A 26,606-nucleotide genomic window follows, 5' to 3' on the forward strand; every position below is an offset into this window, starting at 1 on the left:
CCGGAGAAGTGCCCAGCTGCTCCATCGACGATGCGACCAGGCAGTTGGGCGGGCGGGTGTTTGAGCTCAGTGCTGCACAAGGTGGCTGGAAGGAGTTGGAGCCGGCAGTTGGGCTTCGCGGAGCTTGCAGGAGAGGTGGTGTTGCGGGGAGGTGGAGTCGCGAGAGAGAGAAAGGGAGCTAGGAGAGAGAATGTGACGGGGAGGTGGTGCTGCCAGGGAAGAGAGAGGGAGGAAGGTGGTGCAGGGAGGGTGCGGGAGAGATGGGCTGGGTGGGTCGGGTGAAACGGGGGGAGGGAGTGAGGTGGTGCTGCTGCATGCGGGGAGGAGAGAGAGGGATTGAGGAGGGTGGCCGGTGCTGCATGCAGGGAGGTTGGTCGGAGAGGGAAGGGGTTGAGGGGCTGGGTGGGTTGGGTGGGTTGGGTGGTGGGACTGGCTGGGGGAGGGTTGGAGAAGAAGAAGGAAAAAAAAAAAAAAAAAAACAGGGGAAGGGGGTGTGAACGAGAGAAAAAAGAGAGGGAAAGAGGGGAGGGTGTGTAATGAAATGAGGGTATTTTGGTAATGGGTTGGGTGTGTGTTGAGAGGTTTTGAATTTGAGGTAAGTGTGTGGGGTGTGTAGGAGAAAAAAAGAGAAAAAGGGTGTGCAAAAAGAAAAAAAGGGGTGTGCAAATAGCAGCCCTCTTTTTGTATCAGATGTGTACCAACATTTTAGTAGAGATGAAGGCATGAAGCTCATCTATAGAAATGGGTGTCACCTCTATTAACTAAAGATGCGGTACATATGTGCCGACAAAAATGTAATACAAATAGTTTTATTTTTAATCCATTATCTAGTTCTTTAATATAAGAAATTATGAATTCGGATAATTTGTGTTAAAACGTATTCGTAAAATACTCGAAATTTTATTATATTAGTAAATGTAATTTACGAATAACTTTCTTAAAGATGAAGTCTTTGGGGTTAACCCAAGTAATGAAAATAAGTGGAGTTAAGTGGAGTTATAATAACATTTAAACTAAATTTAGAGTTTGATTTCCTTCAATGTAACCAAAATTATACTTGAGATTAGGGTCTATCTAATACCAGAAATTAAAAAAATTACTATGTGAACATTCTCTTGAAATTACTGACTTGGTCATGGTCCGTTTTACTTGAAAGGAAAATGTTTGGCGAATGTCTAAAGAAATTAACTTCACAAGAGAAACTTCAATAATCATGAATAACATTCACTTTTTCAAGTCTTGGGCAAGACATAATTTATCCGTGAGGCCTGAACAAAACACTGTCTCATTGACCATGAGTCCATGACCATAGTCTATAGGGGCATAACAATAGAATTTTGATCCTAATCTTCATTCCTTGCCAACCTTTAAGCCCCATTTCAATTAAAAAAAAAAACACCCATCAACCATGGAATAAAGAAAAAGACCTCAAACTCCCTATCATGTTGTACACATTTTTTTTTTCCATATTAGAGCATCCTACTGGGCAAATTTGCACACATAACTGTAACCCTTTCGGTTTGGCATGAAAGGCCAGAAAACTCATGATTTTCCTTCTCTTATTTAAAAACTGAAACTCCAGTAAATCTATCAGCACTTGTTCATCATTTATAATTTAAATTTTAACTCACCAGACAATCATATACCTTAAAATAATAACCATGTTGAAATTTGAAAATGAGATTGACAAAATGTGAAAGTAAATGAATGGCGACTGAGAATATACGTGAAATGATTGTATCATTAATATACTACTTTTCCTCTGCATTATTAGTTACAGGTTTATATTTTCTTTTTTCTTCTTTTAAAACTCCATCAACATTTTTTGCACAATCATTTATCCAATGTGAAATGATTGTATTTCATTCACACAATTCATGCATTCAACATTCCATATTAATGTCAGTAATCAATTCATTCAAAAAAAGTATATAATTTCAAGAACTGCATAATTTACCCATCATTTCCAACGTGAACATCATCATACCATTGAAATCGTTTAACCATCTTGATTCACTAACTAATATTAATTATGCCAATGTTATAAAATAATATTAACGGTAGAAACTGAAACAACCCAATTTCAGAAAGAAAAAAATACAACCCATATGACCCACAACCCAAGATCTATCCAAATCATGCTAACTCGAGAATTAACACACGAGCCAAAAACCGACCAAGCAAGTTCATGCTTTTTATAAGTTATAATGAAGGGAATCAAATCTTTAACCTATTATAATTCTAAGGTACTCAATTTTTCCTTGACTAAAGCAATTTAGGTTTTTTTTTTTTTTTTATATCGGAGAGAATCAAACCTTTGACCACCCGTAACCACACGATAAATTATTTTGTATAACCGATACACTGCCACGTAGTAGAACCGACTTATGTGTCATAATATGGATAGATGTTATTAATATTATACTCTATTATTATACATATGTCGTCCAACAATTTCCTTACAAGTTGGATTTGTTACACTACGTGGCAGTATATCGGTTATATCCAATAATTTTTCCAACCACACAAATATTTTAAACTTTTTAACCCAAAAAGAAATAAAAATAAATTTATTTTTAAATTTTGAGAAATGGGGATTTGAACTTGAAACATCTTCCAACATTGAGAAATTAATTACCACTAAACCACAAACTAGTTGGTTAAAAGAATATCTTTACTATTATAAAGCTAGAAGAAGGGTTTGGTGTTATAGGCTTCACTCAAAATATGATTGCCTAAAATACCTTTCATTCAACAAAACAATCACATAAAAACGATCTATATATAAATGAGGGTATAGTTGTAAAATACAACCATTAAAAAAAAAAAAAAAAAAAAAGACACCCCACCACCTTAAAACGTAGAGAAAATGATAAGAAGTTATAAACAATGAGAACATAATACAAAAAGAAAACAAATATAGTAAAAATGTCAATTAACATGTGCGGAGCCCATGCCGGCCAAGAAGCTAGTAATACTTAAGGCTAAAGGTAAACTATACCACTATGTGATTGTGATAATGAAGAGAGTGTAAAAATGTGCATAGATATGCATGACACATTAGATTAAGACTTAATAAGTCACTTTATACAAATATATAAATAAATAAATAGGACCTATATTTTACTCAAATTATATGGACCAAAAAATAATGGATAAAAATGCTAACATGTTCTTCAATTGTCATGGTTTGTAAACAATACATAACTAAAATTAGAACAATTAAAACTCTAGGGATGAGAGTACTTGAATTAAATTATAGGGATCAAAAGTGAAATAAAACTATAATTATTTCTCCTCCTCCAAACCCTACTTCAGAGAGACATTATGCATATTGGTCCTGACATTCTACATATAGTAGTGCTATTTTTGTAACGTCTTAGTTGATCATGTCTTGTACCATATGTTTAATAGAAATGGGGTCCACGTATGAATCACAACTCTATTAGAGAGGATAGTACAAAGCATGAGTGGAGAGATGGTACACCCAATCTTTTTTCTTATGGGTAGGTGTACCATTATTTGTGTCACCGGGCGTAACACTGGCAGTTACGGGAGGGTATGGGATTGCAGTATGCAAATTCACGCAAATTGTGATTATTCTCCTTGGAGTGAGTTTAGGTAGGAGCTGTATTTTTAATCCACTGGTAGTTAGTTACAGAGTTTCTGTGGACCCCACTTCTCACCTCTCCATGCAAACCGCCACCCCAAACTAACCATTCTAACCGTTTAGCGTTCAACAAGAAGATGAATTTTAAATTTTTCTTTCATATGCATAAATTAATAACTAATAACTAATAGTATATGAGGGAATTGAAATTAACAACAATATGTTAGATACTTTGATATCTCAACATTTAGATACCGACTAATATGGTAGTATATATACTTAAACTTTCAGTTATTTATGACTTAGTAGTCATTTTACCCCCATCAAGTATGGTTCGTGTGTCAAATTGTTATCCAAATAAAAAAAAAATAAGTAACTTTTTGGTGTAATTGTCATACCGTTATATGGTGTTATTAAATCTACTTATATATTTATAATACGTGGATATTCATTAATATTATATTCTAAAATTATAAATTTGTCGTTCATTCATATTATAAGACGTTAATTAATAACATCACGTATTATCGTCCCACTCAAAAATTTCTTTAAAAAATTTGGTAAAATAAGGTATTAATTAATATCTGCAGAGATTGCCTTAAATGTTTAAGGTGTCAAATTGATAGTAGATTTGTTTTCACATTATAGAATTAAATACCAGCTCCATTATTAATTGATTATCAGCAGAATTTTTTATTTCTTTTTTCATTCATTTTTTATTTTGTGGAGCAAGCCTGCTTCCCTGGAAAGTTGTACTGTAGTCTGTATGTTTTGCTAAGAATAGTACAAGCCAAAACTGCAAAAGCAAAAATGTTGAGGGACAGGTGCTGATGACTCAGTCCTCCCTCTCTGAAACCCATAGCATACTTCATATCTTGACCGTATCATTACTGGTCCAACTGTCCAACTGTCCAAACCTTCATTTTTTGGAAAATGACCAAAATTTCTTTCTTCAATTTCTTTTGTCATGGAAAGAAAAAGAATTTATTATTTAGTCCTCAAAATGAAGTACTTTTATTTTTTTTCTCCCAAAATAAAGTACTTGTTTGAAAACCAAAATGCAGAGAATCCAAGTTAGGGTAAGTACTTCATGCATGTGGGATTTAAGTTTAATGCTTATTTGTTTTGCAGCTTCAATCTTGGTGATTCCCGGTAACTCTGGGATTGATTAATGAAGATTTGGCTACTCCAGTCTATTCCATTTGATAATAAGAGCACAATGCATAAACATGTTTTGTATACAGCCCAAACTCCACTAGATCGTTAAATGCCATAACTAATTGTTAGACAACCACTAACCTCAAAAACTTGCGTCAAATTCAATTTCACAACTTCCCTTGTAACTAAAACTCTAATACCCATTAAACAATAACTGAACCTCAAAAGTTTAAGTTGTTAGAAAATTGACCAACAATATCGATATCAAGCTAATTTTGGTAAGCATCCACTGACTTTAGAAATTATGACGTTTTCCATATCCCACTTACACATCAGCACTAAATAAGATATCTTCACTTTAGCATCCAACAATCAAGACATGGGTAAAACAAGAGAAACTTTTCTATATGTAACGGTTACAAAGGCTAAGAAATCCAAATTCTGAGCATTGAGTATTTGAGTTGGAGTTGCAAAAGGCCTCTCTGTCCATGAAAACTAGAACACAAAGTTTGATTGAAAAAGACTACTAGACTATTAAGATTAGCTCTGTTAGTAAATGAAGTGGATGTTTGTTAACGAAAGGGAATGAAATGGGCAGGTTTTTGGCTGTGTAGTCACAGAGAACTGTGATATAATAATTATAGTTTCCAAAGCTTATGGCACTGAAACACATTTCTTTGATATGGTAATGTCGGATAAGTTGATAATAATGTCCAATTAAACCCAATTCTGCAGGCATCAAACTATACTCTTTCTAGGAGGCAAGCTAGTTGTGTGGTTCTTTGATTGCCTTCTTCCACTGTCTTCTGTCTTAGCAACTAGGGACATACGTGTAGGTCATCCAACTGCATAAACAACCAATTAAAAATTGGACCCTTTTGTACCTGTCCAAAATCCAAGGGGCAAGGGCTTACTACTTGGGTGTTGTTATTCACACCCAACAATTTAAATGAAAAAGGGTAAAATTGGGATTGTGAGAGTTGGCTGTGGTGATCAAGTTTTTTGGGTGCAAATAGCAACCCATTACCTTCTGTAGCTAGCTTTTCTGTACTTATGGGAAAGCTGAAGCTTGGTTCATCAACTTCATGGTGTTTTTGGTAGAATTAGCCCAAGAACTCAGGACCATGGACTCCAGAAATATTGTTGCAGCCTATGCTCTACATCATGAGACAATAAGGTTTGCAAATGTTCAAAGGAAGCAGCAAATTTTGATTGAGATATATAGGATGTATACCTTCAAAGTAATTTATCATATCAATGAACTTTTTTTTCCTTGTTATAGTTTCAAGGAATTTCTATTTTTCACTTGAAATTAAGATGTGGCAGCCAGTAATCATCAACCTGGAAATGTACCTAGAGTTACCACAAGCACTTGGTGGCACAAAAAGTAATCCAAAAAACTTAAGCAGTAGACTATCAAACAAAAGTGTTTGAACCCTAAAAAGAAGGCAACCAAATTGAAACACACCCTTGCAAAATATAAAATTCCAGACCAACACTGTACATACAATTTGAAAAACCTAGATGCCGAGATGATTGTCAAAACAAGACAAAATCGGCATCCGGTTTGCTGTTCTATTACGTACATAGAAGACAAAAAAGCAGCTTATGCATGAGCAAACCTAGATTATAATAAGGCACAGTAGACTAATTAACTAAAATAATTTATTTTGAGAAATACAAGTAAATCTATTACGAGATAGTTCTTGAAGTGGAGTGCAGAGTGCAGTTAATAAATTAAAAGATAAATATTTACATGAACTTACCACTTGGTTGACAAAAATGAACAATCAAATCTGATCTTCTTGCTTACCTCTCAGATGCTGCAATATATCCTCACACCCAAAGCCCATGATGTTGAACAATGGGATCAAGTTGATCATGCCAGCCGCAACATGCCAACCCTTTTCTTTCTCAAACTATTGGAACAATCTTCTGTTGATATGCCTTAATTATCAAAAGAATGTACTTGTGTATGCCAAAAGCTCAAAATTCATTATGTGGCTCATAATCTCTTCCAGCAATTTGTATATGTCTTTACTTCTTTTGTGTGATTTGTCACCCTTTCTGAATTCATGAACCACACCATCCAGTTCTATTGAACTACACCCAGGAGTTTTCTTCATGTTCTTTCCTTTCATTGCCCTTCTCAACTTCACTGCGTCCCTCCATCTATTTGCAGAGGAATATATGTTTGACATAAGTACATAAGCGCCATCCCTCTCTGGCTCCACCTCCAGTAGTTTTTCCACCACACTTTCGGCAAGCTCTACTTTCCCATGGATCCTACAGGCTCCCAATAGGGCACCCCAGACGAAGGCATCAGGCTCAATTGGCATGTTTTCAACAAGCTCCTCTGCCTCTTTTATTAACCCGGAACGGCCTAAAAGGTCTACCATGCAACCGTAATGCTCTGTCTGAGGCCTAAGCTTGTACACACTTGACATGTCCCTAAAATACTTCTGACCCTCTGCCACAAGTCCTCCATGACTACACGCTGCAAGGATTCCTATAAATGTCACCTCATCTGGTTCAATGCCCTTTCTAGGCATCTCAGAAAATATATCCAACGCCATCTCTGCTTCCCCATGCATAGCTAATCCAACAATCATGGTGGTATATGAATATACATCTCTGCGTTTCATGCTTTGAAACACCCTAAAGGCTCGGTCTATGCTTCCACACTTAGCATACATATCCACAAGTGCATTCCCTATAAACCCATCTGCCGCAATCTGATTTCTCTCAACATAAGCATGTACCCACTTCCCCAGCTCAAGTACTCCAAGATTCGCGCATGAATTCAAAACACCAACTAAAGTGACATCATCCGGCTCAAGACCTACTCTTTGCATCTCCCGGAACACGTCCAACGCTTCCTTAAACTTCCCTTGATGTGCCAAACCCGATATCATCGAATTCCAAGAAACCACATTCCTCACAGGCATCTCACTAAACACTTTACGTGCAGATTCCGCCTCCCCGCACTTCAAGTACATATCAACCAATGCATTGCCTATAAAAACATCTGGACAGACCCCATTATCATATATGTACTCATTTATCTTCCTACCCAAGCTCAAGTCTCCCAATTTAGAGCAAGCAGAGAGGACAATGACCAATGTCATCTCATCTGCCCTCAATTTAGCATCACACATCTCAAAGAAGGCTTCCACGCCTTCTCTGGCAAACCCCATTTTAACATAACCCTGAATTAGCGTAGTCCATGACACCAAGTCCCTCTGAGGACCTTCGTCAAACAACATTTGGACATAATCTATAACCCCACAAACGGCATAAAGCCTCATGAGAGTGTTCTTCACGTACACATTGGATAAAACAAGCCCGGTTTTGATAGCATAGGAGTGAATTTGCTGGCCTTCTCTGAGTGCCCGAGACTGTGCACAGGCCTTGAGAACAGAGGGTACAGTGTAGTTGTCAGGAAGAAAGCCATTGACAAGCATATGTCGAAGCAATTCGAATGCTATGAGAAGTGGGTTTGTTTTGTTTTTGGGGTTTGAAGGAAGGCCTTGGATGATGGCATTGTAGAGGCTGAGGCAGAGGTCTGGCTTTTCCAAGTGGTTTAAGAAGGAGAGAATGTAATTAGTGAGGTTTTTTTGAGAAGTTGAAGAAATGGAGAATTTGGGATATATGAGGTGTTGTTGGGTTGGCAGAGTGAGAGGGAGAGGCCTTGTTTTGATGAGAAATGCATGGAATTGTTTGAGCTGTGTTGTGCTTATTGATTTGCAAGATTTGAGTCTGCCATAAGCATGGACCCATAGTTCTTGGGAGTTCATGTCATAGGCATATCACATATGGGATTTTGCTAGTGTTGGAGGAGGTGAAGGCTTATGAATTCTCTCTCTTTTTGAAAAATAATGTTTAGTAAGAGAGTATTCATTCAAGGACACATTCGGGATTTCAAATGTAGTGATTTAATTCACACTACTAGTTAAATTAACAGTCTTAGGGGTAAATTGGAGAGAGGTTGGGAAGGAGATGAATAGATGATGGGTAGATCATTCATGAATTGACAAAATTGCCCCTATGACTGTTAATCATTCTAACAAAGTAATTATGGAGACTACATTTTGAATACCACATCTCTAATAGAAGTGTGACCGATTAATACAAGTAGGCATTATCTCTCTAAGAGAGATAATACATATGTGGTATTCAAATGTGATCTCCCTAATATTAATAATCTTCTAAGTTATGGTTTAATAAATTTGGATTGTCATCTAATTTAAGTTAGACAACATTGAATATGATGTTTTGTGTGCCTGTTGTTGGTCTTGCTTGATATTTTTCCTCTTGTTGATTTTGCGATGTGTTTTGATCTTCGGACTATGGATTTAAGCGAAAAAAAACTCTCTACCACTATTAGTTGGCTTTTAAACCACATAAACTTCAATTTTGTTCATATTTCATGACTGCCCTACAACTTTAATGAATTCCCTTTATTATGAAACAAAACTACTAACCAATACAAAATTTTGCCGCCAAAATCATTTTCTAGCCTATTGTACATAACCAACACCGTTATAATTATCAACCATACAAGATGATCAACAATCACCAATATTATTCAACCCTTTGCACATGCATGATACATGACATTTCTCTGCCATTTCAACTTGGCTCCAAGCCAATTTCTCATCCATTTTAGTATGGATAGTCCATTTACCATCCATTTGCTCTTTTTCTCATTAGTCATCTTCAAATCATATAAAAAGAATTCACAGCCAATATTTGTACATCCACAAAATGCATTCATTCACATCAAAATTTAAAAAAGCAAAGAGAAGGCGCACTTCTAGGTGAGGCGGCAGCGATATGCCTCAGGTGTACTGCTGTTTCGAAATGTGCACGAAAAGCATATGTGTTTGGCTTGAGACGTAGAAAGGCGTACACATTTGGCTTGAGGCAACGCGATTTGCAGAGTTCAAAGCATAGCTTAACCCTAATTCGCAAAAAAGACGACCTATTTTTATTTTTTAAAACGGTGGGTCTTTTAATGAAGCAGTGTGTTTCATGTCTTCCCATCTCATTAGGTTCTTAACCCCTATTTCTCCTCCCAATAGATATGGACCACCGAGCCTCCCACCTCCATGCCTCTCTCGTTGTCTGTCTTTGAATCTTTCCCACCTCCATGCTTTTTAATCTATTTGAACTAGGTGTACAAGGACTAGAAGTTATCACAAGAAGTTGCACAAGAGGTAGAAAAGATAAAAATGGTTTGAGGGTTGATTATTATGCTTTAATGATTATTAAAAATGTGTTATGATTATTTTGTATAGAATAATTCTATATCCAAAAGGCTTATGTCTCGCCTCTACACCTTGCTTTTTAAACATTGATTCACATAGGCATTTCATCGACCAAATTACATTCAACATATACTCAAACACACAAACATACAAAGCACTAAGGCCCCATTTGATTCGCGATCCAAAAACATTTTTTTTTTTCCCTTATTTCATCTATGGTATATAAATATCATAGATGAAAACAAAAAACAATACCCGGAACGGATGCCAAACGAATCCTAACCTATCAGGAGGAATAAAACCTTCAACCTTATCTCAAAGTCTAAAGCGTCCACAATCCAACATTTGCAGAAACTCAACAATGGCGCATCACTATTAGTATTCATCTCTCACATATAAGGAATGGCTTGAAACACTAGGGTTAAACATCATGCTATGGATTTTGTTTTGGTTGTTACTCAGGAAAGGATGTGTTTTTCTCATCGTCCTTGTTATCATTGATTTATGGGAGCTAGGAAAGCTTCTGTTTATTTGGATCCCACTCAAACTACATTGTTTTCCTCAAAGTGACAACCTTTTTTTTCCTTTGCAACGCAAAAAGCAAAAAGCAAACTGAAACATGTAGAAATCAAAAGTGAAAAAAATGCTCAATAATTTTCTCTAAACAAATAGTCTGATATGCTACATTATCTGACTCTGAATTCACAGCATGACAACTACCAATTCACTAGGACACTATCCTCAAAAAAAAAAAATTGTATTTACCCTTATGCACTGAGGCAAGTCAAGATGCAAATTGCGCCCACTACAGAGGCAACAAAATGATCACATTTCCATGGGAGGTCCAAACTCGAGACGAATAACCACCCACACTAGATCAATTTCAGGCAAGCAACACAAAAAAAAAATGCCAAAAGCAATGTACATGTTACTGATGAAATTTCAAATCTATTCATAAACTGAATTCCCCAACACAAAATTCACAGGGGGGAGGGAGGAAGAGAGAAATTATTTAAAATTTACTGAAAGGAAGAGAAGAAGGATTAACAAACTCAAGAGTTGGTAAGTGACTAGCTAATGTACCTCCCTGGCTATACATCCCAACCATCCTTCCGCCCATCGAATTCCCACTTGCGCCCAGCCAAACTTCCATATTTCTCAGAAAATTTCAGGAGGCAGTTGCTCCTTATATGGTAGTGAACTTTCGTATTTCGGCTAATCGCAGCACCAGATAACTTTGACGTATCTATAGCCCATGCTGGCCTCACATACTCCACAGTCTGAAATGAGCTAGAATTTGCATACAAGAAATTCATCAGCACGTCCTCACAGTTAAAAAACTTGTCCACCAGTTCCCTCCCTTGCCTAGCTTCTACACCCCAATACCTCTCAAAAGCTACCTGACCATCAAGGAATGCTGCCCCTGTGAGAATCATGTTGTAACCATTATGAGTCCGGGCATATTTCTCACCTCTATACTTCAATGGGGTTCCGGCAATGAGCCGGGGGTAGAAACCTACAATACGATCAGGGTGTTGACGCCATATCCTGAATCCCCGCTCGATATCATTGCAAGTCATCATAATGTCATCATCAAGCTCCAGAACAGCCCGGGTCTTTATCAAAGAATCCAACTTGAACCGATTATTCAGTGAGTTTTGTTTCTCTACTCTGATCCTAACTGGCACTGCTGAGTCAAAATCACTCACTTCAGGAGGTATTCCCTTGTTCCACACCACAACAATTTCGCGCACCGAGGAACATCTAGAATAGTGTTTCACATACATTTTCAAATTCCAGAGACGAGCATCATAGGTCATTGTTAACATGGTGAACTGCGAGTAGTGACCTTTCCATGCGTAACCTTCCTCTGCCCCGTTGCCACCATAGATATATTTAACCCCTGTGCACATAGCTGCAACTCCGAATGCCAAAAGTATAGCAAGAACCAGTCTTCCAGCACAGGTATTAGGTTTAATCCTACATCTGAGGAGTGAAACTTCTCTGTTCAAGCGGCAGCAAAACCGTCTCATTTTGGAAGAAAACAAATATGACCTTTCCCAGGACAAGAATGCATCACTTCTCTTAGCTGAGCTGGGAGTGCACCAATTGAGGGGAATCAAGCACTTCACAACTCCAAGTAGTACACCCAGTAATATAACAAGTATAGCAACAATGGCAACTGAAGCACTACCAAGAATTAACCTCTGAACTGAATCTCCCGAAGGCACCCGGTCTCCATCCATTACTGCAATCCACTCGCCAGTATTTAGTTGCTGTACATCAAGATGATGGTAGCGAGCACCATTCCACGCATTGCGACCCTTACTTGGCTCTGTTAAGCCTAAGGAGACTTCAACTTCTTTATATTCATCTTTGGAAAGAACTTCCACCTTAAAGGTGCGCACCCTTCTCCCATACGTTTCACCACAATCTTGACCAAAACGATAAAGATTTCCGTTGTAGAAAAATGGTCTGCCTCCATTACGAGCCCCAAAGCTCTTGTCAACATTATATATAGGGTTCTTCTTGTGTGGTTTCCAAGGACCAAGAGGCGAGCTGCTATACCAGATTTCCAATTGTCCATTCTTTCTGGTGCCAAATCCACTGTGATCTGAACCAAAAAGCCAATACATTCCACTGTAATTGATTATGAATGAATCAACAAGAGGCTTTTTCATGATCACTTTTTCCAGAGTCCATTGCAAGGGAAAATTTAGTGCTCGGTACAGACGAAGTTCCCCTTTGTCACCACTCTCAGGCATCATATATATCTGAAGGAAAAAATAAGAATGAAATTATGCAACAGTAATAAAAAATTTCCCTCAGAAAATTAGATGATGGCCGTTTTTGCTTACGCAATACACCTATACATATGTCCCTAAACACTGCAACTTGACCAAAGATAGCATCAACAATTGAGTGGAGATAATTTTTTACTTTTCCTTACTTCCACTCAAGAAATAGATGCCTTGGTGGTTGAATCAAATGGGTTGTTATGCATGTAAAAGAAATTAAATCTTACTTGGCCGAGGTAGTTGAAGACATATGGGTAAGAAAGATGCCACTCTTCGTCCAAGGCAATGCCCAATTGCTGCCATGTTGCTCCCTTATCAGTGCTTTTTGAAACCCCAATATCTCCTTGCATAGTGATTGAATTTTTGGTTTCATAGAACAAGTATAAAGTATCTCCCTGAAACAAGATGCCAAAATAATCAAATGGTGTGATTAAGTAATTCTAAGCAAAATCATAGCAGTTGACACTTTAAGACATGCGGTGCAGACAGATATATAAGAATATACGTATACAAGCATTCATTCAAACGAGCATGCACACACATATACACACACATGCAGAGCCAATAAGACTGTTGGCCAAACAAATGGAGCCTTAGTATAATCACGTAGAAAGACATCCACAATTTTGAGTGAAATTTGAAAATATATAGGATAATTCACAAACCAACAAGAATGATGTTTGAGAACTTATAATGTTAGTCCCTTTCATGACAACTGCATTCTATGTGATAAAAAAACAGCACCACCCTAATAATTTGAGCAATGTTTTCAACTAGTGGTGGTCCCTGACTAAGCACTATCAGAATCCACACACAGTATTACAATATCAAGTTCCTGGATGCATCTGTATCCAACATGGACCAGCAACCAGTAAAGTCATGTAAAGCCACTATTAAAACAATCTATGGAGCAAAAATCTAAGACAAGTTCTCACCACAACAATCCAGTGAAGAAAAGGAGTACCATGTTAGCAACAGAGAAGGATTACTTCCCACTATCCAATGGGTCTTAACCAAAATCATGCTAATCAACCAAGCATACCAATAACACAATGTCAAATGGTGCATGAATGAAGTTTGACACAAATTAACAATAAGGAACCACATCCATCATGCACCTAATCTCCTACACAGGAGAGTAGGCAACAATACTGTCAACAAACAGTTTACTAACAAGAACTAATATATGAAAAGAAAAAATAAGAACTAATATATGAAAAGAAAAAATAAAATTTGCCTCAAATGCACAACAAATGCTCCCACTGGGAACAGCTATGGAGGGATGTAAAAACAGTCTACAACACACCAATAGTTTGAAGACAGAGATGGTAAAGAAAAGTAGGTCCTTTAAGAACAATAAATGACAAGAGAAACTATCATCCTGCCTCAAGTGCCTATGACACAAGCTTGCAGAAGGACAAAGTGATAACCCAAATCTAGCGAGCACCGAACAACATGGTGTTTTGACTGAGAGCAATGGTATCCACAAAGTTCAATATAATTGCGACCAACCAGGAATGAAAAGGGGGTGATAGTTACTATATACACACTGACACCTGCACATAACGATAATTTCTGCAGACAAGTAACACAATCAGGAAAGATCCTCCACCAACCCCCCCCCCCCCCCCCAAAAAAAAAAAAAAAAAAAACACACACACACACACACACCAAGTTTTACCACTATTTTCAGATATTCTCCCACAATTTCAATTTCTGCCCTTTAAATATTTCATAACAAATGTCCTCTTAGATAGCAAGCATGGATGTGTCTGATATTGTATAGATGAGTGGATAAATTATTTTGAAAGTGCTTACAAAATATTTCACTGTTTCAAAATTAAATTTCATTATAGTCCAGAATTTCAAAACGTATAAAACTGTAAATTAGTTTTCATATGCAATTAAAGCCTGATTTTTGTTAGTTATACAACTAAATCTTTTTTAAACTACAATTGTCAAGCTTTTTGACATCCATGTATCCCTTCTTGAATACTTGACCAATGAAAGTTGATAAGTATCCAAGAAAAGGTTACATTTTCACTTTTCTAAGCTTATAGCATCCAATGCATAATCTGCGAACTACCAGTTTCCCAAAAAATCAATAGCACATAGCATCCAAGCGTCATCTGTTGCAATGCAAACTTCCATCAACAATTTCCATACAATGGTGTATTATTTAAATTCCACATATGGAAAATGTCCAAGGCTCCACCCTCAAGGGCCAAAAATCTAAACCAACATCAAATCATCGTTAGCTTTTAGAGCAAATTTGTCAACTTACTGAGGCTTCTTAATCTATGTAATAATCTATATTACACATTAAAAACTTATCAGATATCAATACCAAAAACTCCTCAGTATTGTATCCGATACTTTGTAAATGTATTAGAACAAAGTTGTTAAACTTGAAAATGTGTAAGATACATAGTACACATTGGATAAACCTCAAATGCAAACACACAGCCACTTCTAGCATAGAGAATAATTATAACTATAGTTTAAACATGAGAAAGGCTTATAATATCTAGTATGGATAACTTTGAAGTGAGAATACTTGGAAAAATTAGATTGTTATATGGTAGAACAATGTATCAAGAATATAACATTTACTAGTGTACCCTCATCATTGTATCCATGTTTTTTCCAGATTCATATAAATTGCATATTATCTCTGTCATCGAGACAAAGCATTAATACAGGTTGATCCCTTCTCACATAGAACCATGTGACTTCATCAAAACAACAACAACAACAACAAAATCCTAGAACTCAACTATTAAATCAACAAAATCTTTTCAATTAATAACCACCACACACAAAGTGTAAGGCTCTAGACCTCTCCATTTTCTATATTCACATAAAAAATTAGAAGACCTGCTATTGGCCATCAGAACAGTAGGACGCAACCCACGTAAATCAAAATCATCCGAATTGCCTTTCACAAGCATTGCCTTCTATGAAAGCATAAGTGAAGTTAATGCGAATAATCAATTCAAAGCACGGCGAGTAAAGAAGACAACAGAATAAAACTCTATAGGTCCTATTATATAACAACTTTGTCAGAAAACTCATTATTGTGCCAATTGAGTCCAATTTGATTAGGTATCCCAACTAAATTATGTATGATATTATCATTATCTTGCTTAAATTCACTTAAACTTATTACCACTGTTTGCTGCACATACGAACAGCAGCATATGACCTTAAAACTGCAAGTCTATTGAATACCAGCCCCAGCCCTCTACCTCCCACCCCGAGGGAACACGGTAACCCTACTACATCCATTTGAACAGCAACCATTTAGTCCTCAAGGTTATAAACATACAAATTCCTTGATTTAGTACAGTAAATTGTTCCTTGAATTCTGAAAATCAGTGACAAACTCAATTGACACGCAATCATATATCGGAACTGCAAAAACTAACATATTTGAACAAAGACCAGAACAGTTACCTGTACATAGAGGAAAGGATCAGCAACAAAATTACTTGGGAAACCAGCATCAGAAACTGAAGCACAAGTCACAACAGGGTTGGCCACGGGCCAAGCCGCACTCTTGTCCCTCCATGTATTCATCTACAACAAATTACATCCCATTTTCAAAATTCAAATCACCCAAAATCAATAATTTAACAGGTACCCACCTCAGAACAATTAAAAAAAAAAGTCAAAACCCAAAATCAAAAAAATAAAAGAACATACCAAGATAAGAGAAACATAAATTAATGCTTAAACAAAAAATTTTCCTCCAAAAAAAAATAAAAGAAATTTAAGACTATAATATAAGGAATTTACAATTTCAATCCACTCTTTCAGCATAGCCAATTTCAACATGTCAAAATCAAAAGCTCACCTCAGCAAACAAAAACCGAACCCCAAAAACTTTTAAAAAATCACAAAATCACAGAAACACAAAAAACACACACAAACAGTAAAAAAAATATAAAATAAAATAAAAAATCTTACATCCTCAATGGGTTTGAGGGAAAAGGGGGAGTCACCGAATAAAACACCAACAGACCATGAACCTTCATTGTCCTCCTGACAACCAAGCACAGAGGAAGAGGAGGACATGCCCATGCCGGCACGAACATAGGGCGTGAAAGCCAACCAGACGTAGAGCGTGGCGACTGATCCGAACAACAAGAAGCAACCCAGAAAGAAGATGAAGCCCGAAGACATTAAGCAACGCCATCTGCACCTGCACTTGAGGCTCATGTTGCAGCAGCTGTGGCTGTTATTGCTTGTACCATTGGTACAAACCCCAGCAGCGACACCACCACCACCACCACCGCCACCGCCACCGCAATTAGTACCAACCCCACCGCCGCCTACCGCACCCGAACTCGAACCCATCACCGAAAACGGAAAACCCAACTCCGGATGACGTGTCACCGTCGCAGAAAACGAGGCCGTACGGCCACCACCACCAGCATTTTGCAATTGATTGATTATTAAGCGCTTTTGTTTTTTTGCTTTTTTGTTTTTTTTTTTGCACCTCTCTGCGGTTTAGGTTTTTGGGTGTGGAAAAAAGGTGACGGAACGAGGTTTTTAGTTGTTTTACAAATAGAGAGCGTTACGATATATTTGAAATGATGAGTATAACATGAATGAGCGTGTACACTGTTTATAACTGTACATCGATGTGTGTCTGTGTAAATCTATGTTTTTTCAGAATATATATATATATAGAGTGGTTCGCCGATTCACTCCCTATTAAATAAGATTGATTCTGTCCATATCCCACTTTACTTATTTTATCATTTTCAGTACATTTTTTAATTCTGCTCAGTTATAGAATTTAAATATTTTATCAAACATTATATTTATTAATTCATAATATAGAGGGTCGGTAAAGGGTCTGACAAAAAGATTTTGTTACTCAAACGGACAGTCATTTTTGTTTTATTAATTGAAAGTAAGTCAAATTTTGAAGGGTCATTCAAAATAAAATTATATAAGAATTTAAATTTGTATGTAAATCCAATTTTTTAGGTTAAGATCTAAAAAATGGAATTTTTTATTATTTTAACTCATATTATTTCTTAAAATTAAGATAATTAATATAAATTAATTTTAAAAATTATGAAAGATAATCCGTTAGGACATTTTTAATTTTTATATTTTTTAATTAAAAAATTCAAGATTATCTAGTTTTTATGTTTTATAATTTAAAATAATAAAAAATAATATCCGTTTAAATTATACAAATATTAAAAAAATGCATTAATCCACAAAATGAAAAATAATCAAACAAATAAGAAAAAAATATATATAAGTATATTTCAATTATACCAATACATGGGTTGGTATATATACACACATATTTGATCAGGTGCGCACCAATGAACATGCATACCTGATCCAAATGTTCGGTTCCCACCGCTAATCGCTCGGCCATGCTGCTTCCTTCCCCGAGTTTTGAGGGTAAATCCTCATCTTTTCACCTCATCCCCTCCTAAGGTATAGAATGAGCTTGGTGGAGGCGTTAGACAAACCATCGATTTATTGGTACAATTAAAATGTACCCATAAAGAATTTGTTTTTCTTGTTTGATTATTTTCTATTTTGTGGGCTGATGCATTTTTATTAGATTTATATAATTTAAATCCCACAATTCATTTTAGGATAATATGATAATATCATATTATGATAATATTATAATATTGAGATTTAAATATAATTAATTTTAGGATAATATTAGATATTTTTAAAATTAAAAACATTTAAACAATATTTTTGGACCTCAGTTAAAAATAAAAAAGCATTAAGGTATTAGTCTGAGAGCAAAGAGAAAATTGGACCAGCCTATGAAACACCCTTTTTGTTTTAACTATAAGGGCTCGTTTGGTTCAAGTTTTGGAGGTTTGAGAATGAAAAGTCAATTACATTTCCCATATTTGGTAAATACAGGGACGGGAAATCAATCTGGCCCAAGGAAATCTGATGCTCTTATTGTGGGGAAAATGAAACTCTTGCTCTCACTTGGGTTTTGTATTTTCCCCTCTTGTGAAAGCATTTATTGCTTTTTTTTTTTTTACAAAACTAACACTGCTATTATTTTAAAATGTCATCTCTATTTTCATTCCTTAAATAAATAATAAATTAGGATATAATTGGAAAACTAACACTTTTCATTTCCAATTCCTGCACAACCCAAACATGAGAATGAAAATAAAAAAATAATTTCTGGTTTATTTTTCCAAGATTACCAAACACAGGAAAGGAAATTTCACATTCCCTTCCCCCGGAAAATGCAAAGGAATTGATTTCCCAAGAAATCAATTTTGTGAACCAAACGGGCCCTAAGGAATTGATTTCCCTTTTCCCCCTATTTAGCTTTGTTTCTGTTTTATTTTCCATTTAAATAGCTTTTTTTTTTTACCTATTTAAATAGTTATTTACAATTGGGTGCGGTCTTTTTTTTGGGTAAGTATTGAATCTATTGATTATCTAGCCAGTGCCTTTTTAAGTAAGTACTTTTAGAAAATAGCACATGCAAATTTCCATTTTGATAGAGTTAATAGCACAAATTTCGAGTATTTATAGATAAATATGCAATAATTCTTATCACACTATTTAATAAAATGCATATTTCTATTTTATGGAGTTTTGTTTTTTGTTAAGATGATCGAGGAGGGAAAGCTATGATAATATTTCATGAGTAAAGATAATTATGAAGCAGTTGATTTCTTATCAATTAAGGCTTCTTTGTATATATATAGCTTCAAGGATAGAAGGGCAGATTCAAATAAGATGTCATAGTATCCACAAATCATTACGATCTTTATGAACTATTTTCTACATCACTTTTTTAAATTTTCCACATCACTTAATTAACTTTCTACAGAAGTCCACAAAGTTCGGTATAAATTAATTGATTACAAAAGTTTGAAGAAACCATTATTATTATTTTGACTCCATTCATGTTAATTTGCACCAAAATATATTCAACGTTTGGTTTGGAGCTAGGCTTATAGGGATGATAATAGGGTCTAATTTTGAATGAGGCGGGGATGAGAATGACAATTCCGAACTACCATTTTTAGTGAGAGAGTATTTTACCTTCACATTTACGGTAGAAGTTTCACTCTCGTCTTCTATCCTTCCTTATAATATAATATAATACGATCTAAAAGCTTATCGGAGAGGGGGGTTTAACTGGGAACACCTTTCAGTACTTTTGGACTACTGGTAGGCATTCACAATTCATGCAGTTTGCATGTCTTCTTGACAAAATAACAAAGTCAACGTGGAAATGGTTGTTTTTTTCTTTTTGCCACAACGTTGAAATGGCTTGTTTACTCATGAAGAGTACTTAATTTGCAGGCCGGCTTCCCACGCATGCATATATGGCTTGCTTTGTGACTGTTTTTTTGTTTGTTCCATTTAAATCTATTCATATTTTATTTTTGTCTGAAAGAGACAAATGATTTGAACTTGGAACATCTATTCGTAACCCTTATTTATTTCTAAGAAATAATATATAGACTTGTATATATATATATATATATTTATATTATTTAAACAAATTTAATAAACCTAGTATTAGTATTACTCATATAGATTATAGAATATATCAATATAAAATGGTCTGTATGTGCTAGCTCTTGACAATTTCTAGGTCGCATTTTGTTTCCCCATTATTGGAAGAGAAAATGGGAGAATTTAATAAACAAATAACGTAAGAGGAAAAGAATTGATGAAAGGACTTTAGCTTTTAGCTTTCATGACTTTGTAAATGGTAGTTCAAATCGAAATTTAGAATATTATAGGGCCAACATGTTCATCCAAGTTGCAATTTTATACATATATAGAAGATTACGCATAATGCTAATCACTTTCAAAACGAATATTTCTTTTGGAGCAAGTAATATTTAGGGGGAGGGCTTGTTTTAGAGGAGCATTCGAATGTTGATATAGGCATGTATCTTGTCCAATATAAAGCGCGTACTATTACACTAATCAAATAATGTGACTATTTTTCATTTGTTTAATTTGAATTTATTCATAATTTTTTTTTTGTCTGAGAGAGAAAAATGATTTGAACTTGGAAAGTTAGGACATCTATTTGTAACCCTTATTTATTTCTAAGAAATAGTATACTGACTTCACTACAAGAAATGTGAGCAAAACACACCCCTTATTGGTGGCACAAAATAGGGTGGCAATTGGAAACTTTAGTTCCTATTGCCTAATTGCCACTAATTTTTGTTAAAATTAAAGCACTTCAGTCCCTATTATCCAATTGTCACATCATTCTATGCCACCAATAAGGATGAGTTTTACTCACATTTATTGTAGTTATTATATATATATATAAATATATATATATGAGTGCTCTAAAGCTAACCAGTTAGCAAGTTAATACGAAGCTAACCATGTTTTTGGGCCCACCATATCACTAATCTCATACCATCAATTATTTAGGCCCTACTTCAAAGATCATCATTGCAAAAAATCAACTAAATCAAAAATCATGTAATCATCTAATTGAGATCAAATAAATAGACGATCAGTATTTTCGATAAAAGCATAGAAATAGTTGTTATTATAATCAAATGGCTAAATGACTTCCGATTTTAAAGATTTTTTTACAGGAATGATCTTTGAAGTAGGGCCTAAAAAATAAATGGTTCGGATTTTGAAATTACATTGTGCAGTGGACCCAACAGGATGGTTAGTTTTGTATTAACTTACTAACTAGTTAGTTTTAGAACATTTTTGTATATATATATTATTTAAACAAATTTAAAACCGAGTATTACTCATATTGATTATAGAATATAAAATGGTCTGTATGTGCTAGCTCTTGACAATTTCTAGGTCGCATTTTGTTTCCCCATTATTGGAAGAGAAAATGGGAGAAATTAATAAACAAAGAAAGTTAAGACTTAAGAGGAAAAGAACAGAATTGATGAAAGGACTTAACTTTTAGCTTTCTTGACTTTGTCGATGGTAGTTCAAATCGAATTTTAGAATATTATAGGGCCAACATGTTTAATCCAACAAGTTGCAATTTTATACATAGAAGACTCCGCACAATGCTAATCACTTTCAAAACGAAAATTTCTTTTGGGATGCAGGAAAATTGATGATAGTTTGGCTTATGGTATAAACCAAAGCCACTAGCTATATATTATGATCATTTTCTAGTTGGTCTCTCTCTTTCTTTCTTTTTCTTAATTCGTATTTTTTAATTATATATGTATGTATTATGTCACAACAGATAATCGTCCTTTGTTACATTCGGATTTGGATCTTCTCCTAACCTCCCTAATCTCCTAACCTAATTAATCTTTTAACTAATAAATGATAAGTGTCCATTATAAAATCATATGGTCTATAATAATTTAGGGAGATTATAACTTTTTTTTTTTTTCAAAATAAAAAACATGAGTTTAACAATTTGGCTTGGCCTTTTATTCTCCGTCTCCTCACCCTTGGCTGCATAGTCAACTGTTAGTTGCCATAATTTTTATTTTCTCTGTAAGGTCTTTGTCTCTCTGTCTCTCATATAGTTGAAAAGCTCTAGGCTTTATCCTCACATTGTAATGGAATTAGATATCATAATAAATTTTGACTTTTTCTCTACACCATGACTTCGTCTCCTCCAAAATCTTTGTTTGCCATGGCTTATTGTTTGAGAAACAAAAAAAAATATGGAAATTATCTCTCCTATAGACTAGAGTAACAAAAACTTTTTGAAGAATCCAGTCATCAACTTCGATAAACCCAATAAACTAGATTATATGAAGAATACCCAGATTGCAAAATCGTGCGCAACCCAAAAAGCTTGCGATAGCATTAGTTTTTGGCTATTGGATCAATTTCCCTCATTCACAAATTTGTCATAACAATTAATCTGATTTTTATTCTAGCTTGAAACTTCATCTAATTTTAGAAGCCCTAATCTCATATGGTACATAATAAAATAAGACAGTAATAAAGAGAGCCATTAAGTTCAACAAGGGAGCCATGTTTGCAGATCTATGTCATAGCATGGACAAAGATGGAGAAGGGTGGGGAAGAGATTTCGAATGGTCAAATAATTTTTCCTTCATATTTTGGTTTAATAAAATGGGATAAGGGTATTATTTTAACAAACACGTTTACAAATTGAAAAGATTAAAAAAAAAAACACTCAAAATAATTTCAGCCATAGGATCTATTATAAAACACTTGTCATTTTTTAATTAAAAATTAGTTAAGTTAGGAGATTAGGGAGATAGGAGAGGATCCAAATCCGTTACACTCAATGTTGCATTACAAGATTATAAATGACATCCCACGAATAAAAGACCAAATAAGTGTCAAATTCTAAGTCATGAGATTTGTAGTGAAGTTTAAGTCTATCCAAATTTTTGAATCACGGGAAGATTAACATTACTAAACCCCGTAGGTATTATTTTTTAATATTTGAAGTTATATCTATAAATTTGTAACTTAGAAAAATCCCCTTTAAATTCATAATTTCTATACTAAAACCTGTCATTATTTTTTTCGTGTGTTTTGCCAACTCTTCATTCTTTCTATTTTTAGATTTTTAATGCGTATTTCTTAAATTTTAAACTTTGTAAATTTCTCATATGCCCTTAATCTTATCTAAAACTTTTTTTCCTTTGTTGACTTTTTATTTTTGGTAACGTTTGTGTTTTTACTCTTACAATTTTTTGTGCTTTAAATGCTAATGATTCATTGTTGGACATTTTTTCGAATGTCAATCATGAATGTCCATATATGAGTTTTTTTTATTATATTAATAATTCTAATAAATAAATAACCTACAAATAATTCTAATAATAAATAATGAACCTAAAAAAATTTCTATATAAATATAATGAACATATACAAAATTCTAATGAACTAAATCATTAACAAATAAATTACCTACAACAACTAATGAATCTACATACAATTATTTGTTAGTGATAAATAACCTAAACAAATTAATTAAAGAACCTATATGGCTATATGAATTAAAACACCTACATTATAAATTTATAATGAACCTACAGACAAATCTAAGTTGTAGGTTAATTATTTGACTTAATCATGGTCTGAAAAAGATACATATATATACCAAACCATAAAGGGTGCTTTTTTTTTCAGCCATTCATAAAAGAAAAATAATGTTGTTAAACTCTAAAAAAAACAATTTAATGGACTAATATAGAAATCACCCTAAATTTTATTGCAGGAAAAAAAATTTATAGGTATATATAATTTTTTTGTGTCTGTCCCTCATCCCTGTTTAGGATGATACAGATATATATACATTCTTTATGTCTGATCTTTATCCCTGTTTAGGATCATGTCAGACAAATCAAAGACTTATAATAAGATTGGACTGTGAATTAAGGAATGAACTAGAGCACAATTTGAATCAACGCTTAGTGGATAATACTTTATTAATTGTGTGGATAATACTTTATTAATTGTGTGGACAATACTTTATTAATTGTGTGGATCATACTTTATTAATTGTGTGGACAATACTTTATTAATTGTGTGTATCCCTTGAGTTGAATCTCATATATTCCCTATTCAATATAAACTCGAGGGCACTTTGAAATTAATAGCGCACTTCGTTTCTATCAACAAGAGTTTGACCCTTGAATTATGAGAACTTCATTTTCTTTGCTGCTAAGGAAGCCAAAAATAAGGAAAGACAGAGAAAAAAGTCGGAAGTCATACTTTATACACCAATAGTGGAATTTCTTATTCACAAGCAGGTTGATTGTTAAATAATAATCAGATGGTAATTAAATATTCATTTGGCTTTTGTGTATGATTTGAAAATCAAAAATTTCTTTTGCAATGTCAAATTCGACTTTTCATGCGGTGTTGGATTCGGTTGGTTGAATTTTTCTAATCCAATATCCACCACATGCAAATGTTCACCTATAAAGAATAGAGTTCGTCTTTGGGACAATATTTATATGACAAATAAATATATTTAATGTTAAAAGTATATATCCGTATATTCGTATTAATAGAAAGCTGGCTTTGTCAAAATTTAAGATTAAGAAATTATTTGTGTTGTAAACTTTTGAATAATAATGGATAAAGTAAGAATTAAAATAGATTAAAATTCGATTTCTTTCCATATAACTAATTGCAAAATTGTCCTTAATGGATAATATTAGTAAGCACTGTTAGGAAAGAATAAAAAATGATGAGTAGACACTTTTGTGGCTCTTTATCTGTTTTCTCTCACCTCTTAAGTGATGGCAGAGGCCAGAGAGTGTCTAAAACGACATGTGATTTGGAAGTGGAAGAAGACAATGGTGACTCTCACTCGATGCAATTTCTCACTCAATGCAATTACAACTTTGGTAGGACACTAGGACCTTGCTCTTTATCTATTGACTTGGAATTTTAGAAAGTGTCACCATGGAGTCATGGTCCTCGTGGAAAAAATAATAAACGTCTTGTCTTGTCTTTTTTTGCCTTTTCTCTTTTATTAATTCTCATTATTTTGTCATAATTCGTTCCTAGCCACTCAATGTTGTGTTGTGTGAGATGTTTGTTCTTTTGAAGTTTCCTTCTAACTTTTGACATGATTTATTATTCTTTGCATAGTTAGATGTTAGAACATTGTTTAGGACTTACATTTTAGGTTTAATTCATCTAAGTCCTAAATGGGCAAGTTTTGATCTTTTAGACCCAATTATTTGAAAGAGTATAAAGATGTTTAAATGATGCCCTTTCATGTAAGCTAGATTGCGTATTTATATCTGAATTTTCATCAAAAAGAAAAATATCCCAATTATATATCAAATGTGAATTGTTTGATAAACGTCTCAAAGACTTTGCGATACAATGGTCATCAACCACCATTGACAATTTGTAAGATTTCGTATTTTTCCCTATAAGTTAATTGATTATTTTATTTTTTATTTCCAAAGAAATAGAATTATTTTGACATATTTTCTTACTATTACATATTCAAAGAGAGTGAGATTTACCTCTATTAAAGATGCGACTTATAAGACTTATAGCTCTAGCAGTTAAAAATATTTTCTACACTCAAGATCTCGAGTTTAATCAAATTCCTTTTCCTTAATATGGTTTGAGCATAAAAGAAAAAAATTGTGGTTTTATTACTTAATTAGTAAATGTCACATATAATATATATATATAGCATTGCTCTTCTAAAATATCTATCGATTTTTCATTTCAAAACCATACACATATGATAACTACTTGGTCCATGCATTAAAAACCCAATTCATGTGATAGGAACAAGATGTGATAGTGACAGAAAATATAGGAACCAATGCATTTGATAAAAATCATCACAAAAGGTAATAGTCGGACTATTCAGTATTCGCAATCTGGTATGGGCTCAACATTTGATTGAAACCACTATAAAAAAAAGGTCAATGGTCCATCGCTATGAGAAAGTAAAGCATATATGTAAATATATAGAAGCTTGTAAATATAAGGTCAATGGTCATTGGGCATATTATTACAAAAGAGGCAAATTGACCACTAGCCTAGAATTTGCTAGAAACATGGTCAATCTATAAAATATATACAGACCTTGCTAGCAATTATGCATGCTCGATCTGCAGTTCCTTATTTAAATTGCCACCATATACAATACCTTATGGATTAGACTCCTATCTAAGTTTGGTCTACGAATTTTCAATTGCAAAAAAATGTCCTTCCAACTTCAAATCGAGTTGCAACTTAAGTGGGTGTTTATTTTGGTCTAATTTTCTGTCAAAATTAATGCGAAACAAATTATATGCACTAATG

The 26,606-nt window shown here is 34.4% G+C and overlaps 1 protein-coding gene and 1 pseudogene across 1 annotated transcript; both read right to left on the bottom strand.

Annotated features, from left to right (window-relative positions):
* Nucleotides 1-6,281: 6,281 nt before the first annotated feature.
* On the bottom strand, nucleotides 6,282-8,641 carry LOC147291198 (pentatricopeptide repeat-containing protein At1g08070, chloroplastic pseudogene; annotated as a pseudogene).
* Nucleotides 8,642-10,970: 2,329 nt separating this feature from the next.
* On the bottom strand, nucleotides 10,971-17,452 carry LOC147291199 (glycosyltransferase family protein 47). Its single transcript, XM_086237117.1, has 4 exons — nucleotides 16,806-17,452; nucleotides 16,293-16,415; nucleotides 13,064-13,231; nucleotides 10,971-12,812 (listed from the first exon to the last, which is right to left on the bottom strand). The coding sequence occupies exons 1-4, from the start codon at nucleotides 17,193-17,195 to the stop codon at nucleotides 11,130-11,132; spliced, it is 2,364 nt and encodes a 787-aa protein (XP_086093243.1). The 5' UTR covers nucleotides 17,196-17,452; the 3' UTR covers nucleotides 10,971-11,129.
* Nucleotides 17,453-26,606: the final 9,154 nt, after the last annotated feature.

The sequence above is a fragment of the Dryas octopetala genome, chromosome 3 (assembly GCF_963921425.1).
Source record: "Dryas octopetala chromosome 3, drDryOcto1.1, whole genome shotgun sequence".
NCBI lineage: Eukaryota > Viridiplantae > Streptophyta > Magnoliopsida > Rosales > Rosaceae > Dryas > Dryas octopetala.